Consider the following 2,623-nt stretch of genomic DNA (forward strand, 5'->3'; position numbering starts at 1 on the left):
TATAAACACACTATAGTATACCACAGTGAACAATAGAATATGTAGTAGGTAATACAGTACATAATATATAGTATATACATAGCAGAGTATATAATATATAGTATATAGTATAGTAGAGTTTATAACATATACTGTACATACGTATTCTATAGTATAGTATAGCAGCTATTAAAAAGAACAAAGTAGATTCTGTGCTCATTGTCTTTCATCTTCCTCTCCAGAACTTCTCTACTCCTCCCCACCTTATTCTCTGCCCTGGGGGCTAGCCTATTGAACCTTAAAGAGCTCCTTTGCCCTCTGGCTTCTGCTTGGGTTCAGCCAATGGGAAGCCCCACTGGGAGATGAGCGGAAGGTGGGAGAGAGAGACGAGGGTATTTATTTTCCTGCTCCTTCCCTTCCAGGTTGCCTTAGGCCACCTGTGTCCCTTAACTAAAGGTCACAGTTTCCCTCTACCCAACTCTCTCCTGGGACTCTGAAACATACCTTCTCCTCACCCTACTGGCCTTGGATGGTAGCAGTGTCCCCACTCACCTCCACCCCATTGCAAACTCTGGGGCACTGCTCTATCATTTTTCAGTTTCCCTAAGCCCTGACCCACACTATTATAATTAGTCCCTTTATTAAACTCTTCTCAACTGCTCAAGTACTCGATTTGATACAGGCACTAACATATATTAGTAAATGTTTAGAAAAAAATCTGGAACATACACTGAATTGTTTAAGAAGACTGTTACTAGAATGGGGGAATAGGGGTCCCTTTAATTTTTGGTTTATACAGCTCTGTAACATTTGGAACTTTTACATTGAACATACGCTTTTACAAGCAGAAAAATATATATATTAAAAGACAGCCTGAAATAAGGAAGAGCTTCTGAAATAAGGAAGAGCTTCAGAGTTGTCACTCAGACCCAAGGACAAATTTCATACAAAGGAGCCCAGGCTGGATGTTTCTGGGCTCCCTTCCTCTCTGACCCGGCTGTTCCCACACACCCCTCCTACCTCAGGCGTGTAAACATAGGCTGCTTGGAAGCCTCCAGAAATAAACGCTCTTGCAACAAAGAGTAACAGAGTGAGCATATTTCTAGGGAGAGAAAAAAAGCAGATGAACAGGTATTTTTTCTGTCAGCTTTCTTCAGCAAAGTCCTATCTGCCCAGGCGGAATTTAGACCCCAGAAACTGGCAAAGCCCACCCCGCACCCAACACACATTCAGGCAAGCATGCAGGCATTCACTTCCTAGTGCCCTCTCTAAAGACCTGCTTTGTATAAGTTTATCATTCTCCAAAGCACCAGGCTAAGAGATGGAAACATCTGTGGTACCCAGGTTGGGGTCAAGGTTGGGAGAAGTGATGTAAATTATCTAAAGTCTAGGTAGGACCTAGTGAGGGCAGATGTTTAGCCAGGAACCAGCAGAACTAAAGAAAGTAAACTTCTATTCAGTACTTTTTTGATAATCCTGATCCCCAACCCTCTGTTCTATTGTTTCCATAAATGTCCCATAGTATCTACATTCCAGCATCTTAGCTGTATCTCTAGACCTTCCACAGATTCCTCATCAGGTTTGGCTCTTAGAAGTCAAGAGAGGCACGGGCCACTTCCATATTTTGAGCCTCTTGATAGATGGGAAAAAATGGAGAAATGCCAAAAGGAGATTATAAAACAGAACCTACTTGAAATATTTATATGGAACAAATGAATACTTTTAACCCATCCATAAACTAAACACCTATATGTACGATCTCATTGGGAGATGATGTCGAAAGTCTAAATGTGATGGTGTTGGAGGAAAACCCGGACCCCACCTCCAACAGAGGCCCCAACTCTGAGCCTGATCTTTTAGTCAGTTTTAAGGCAGCCAAGAGCCTTGGTTCCAGTGAGAGGCTGGATCCCTCAGATGACCCACACAGGGTGCAATCCACAGCCCGTACGCCTAAAGAAGCATTGACCATGCCCTAAGCAATAAGCCTGCTGGCCAGAGAAAGTTAGTTTCACAACCCACCTTCCAACACAGATAAACAGCAGGAGGCTGCAGAAAGAGAAGACGACGAAGCACAGAGCCATGGTCTTCTTGCGGCCCAGGCGGTCAATGATCCATAGAGTCACAAGGATACCTGGAAGGGAGCAGAAACACCATGGCAGGCAGCTTCTGAAGTGGCTCCCAACACGTCGCCTCCTGGTATTCACACCCTATAGAACCCCTCACCTCGAGAGTGGGTGGGACCTAGTGACTCACTTCTAATGACTAGAATACAGCAAAAGTGATGGCATGTCGCTTCTGAGATGAGGTTATAAAAGGCTGTGACTTCTGTCTTTTGGGGGGGCAGGGGAAGATATTCTCTCTCTCTGGCTCTTCTCATGCTCTTGTCTGTTGGCTACCTGGCAAGAAACTAAAGGTGGCCTCTGGCCAACAGCCAGTGAGAAAATTGAGGCCTTTGGTCCAATGACCCTGGAGGAATTGAATTCTGCCACCAACCCCGTGAGTGAGCACGGAAGCAGATCCTGCCCAGCTGAGCTTTCAGATGAGACTAAAGACCCTGGGCCAACCCCTCCACTGCAGCCTCGTGAGATATGCTGGGGCAGAGGACCCAGGCAGCAGACACCTGGGATGGGAGTCAGAAACACAT

At 45.3% G+C, this 2,623-nt stretch overlaps 1 protein-coding gene across 1 annotated transcript in view; it reads right to left on the reverse strand.

Annotated features, from left to right (window-relative positions):
- SVOP (SV2 related protein) overlaps positions 1-2,623 on the reverse strand; it is a 62,687-nt gene that overhangs the window by 11,739 nt on the left and 48,325 nt on the right. The window contains exons 16-17 of the mRNA XM_011377833.1: positions 1,999-2,110; positions 1,000-1,081 (exon numbers count right to left, since the gene is read on the reverse strand). Coding sequence (XP_011376135.1) covers positions 1,000-1,081; positions 1,999-2,110 — 194 coding nt within the window. The remainder of the gene's footprint in view (positions 1-999; positions 1,082-1,998; positions 2,111-2,623) is intronic.

The sequence above is a fragment of the Pteropus vampyrus genome, unplaced genomic scaffold (assembly GCF_000151845.1).
Source record: "Pteropus vampyrus isolate Shadow unplaced genomic scaffold, Pvam_2.0 Scaffold322, whole genome shotgun sequence".
In the NCBI taxonomy this organism is placed as follows: Eukaryota; Metazoa; Chordata; class Mammalia; order Chiroptera; family Pteropodidae; genus Pteropus; species Pteropus vampyrus.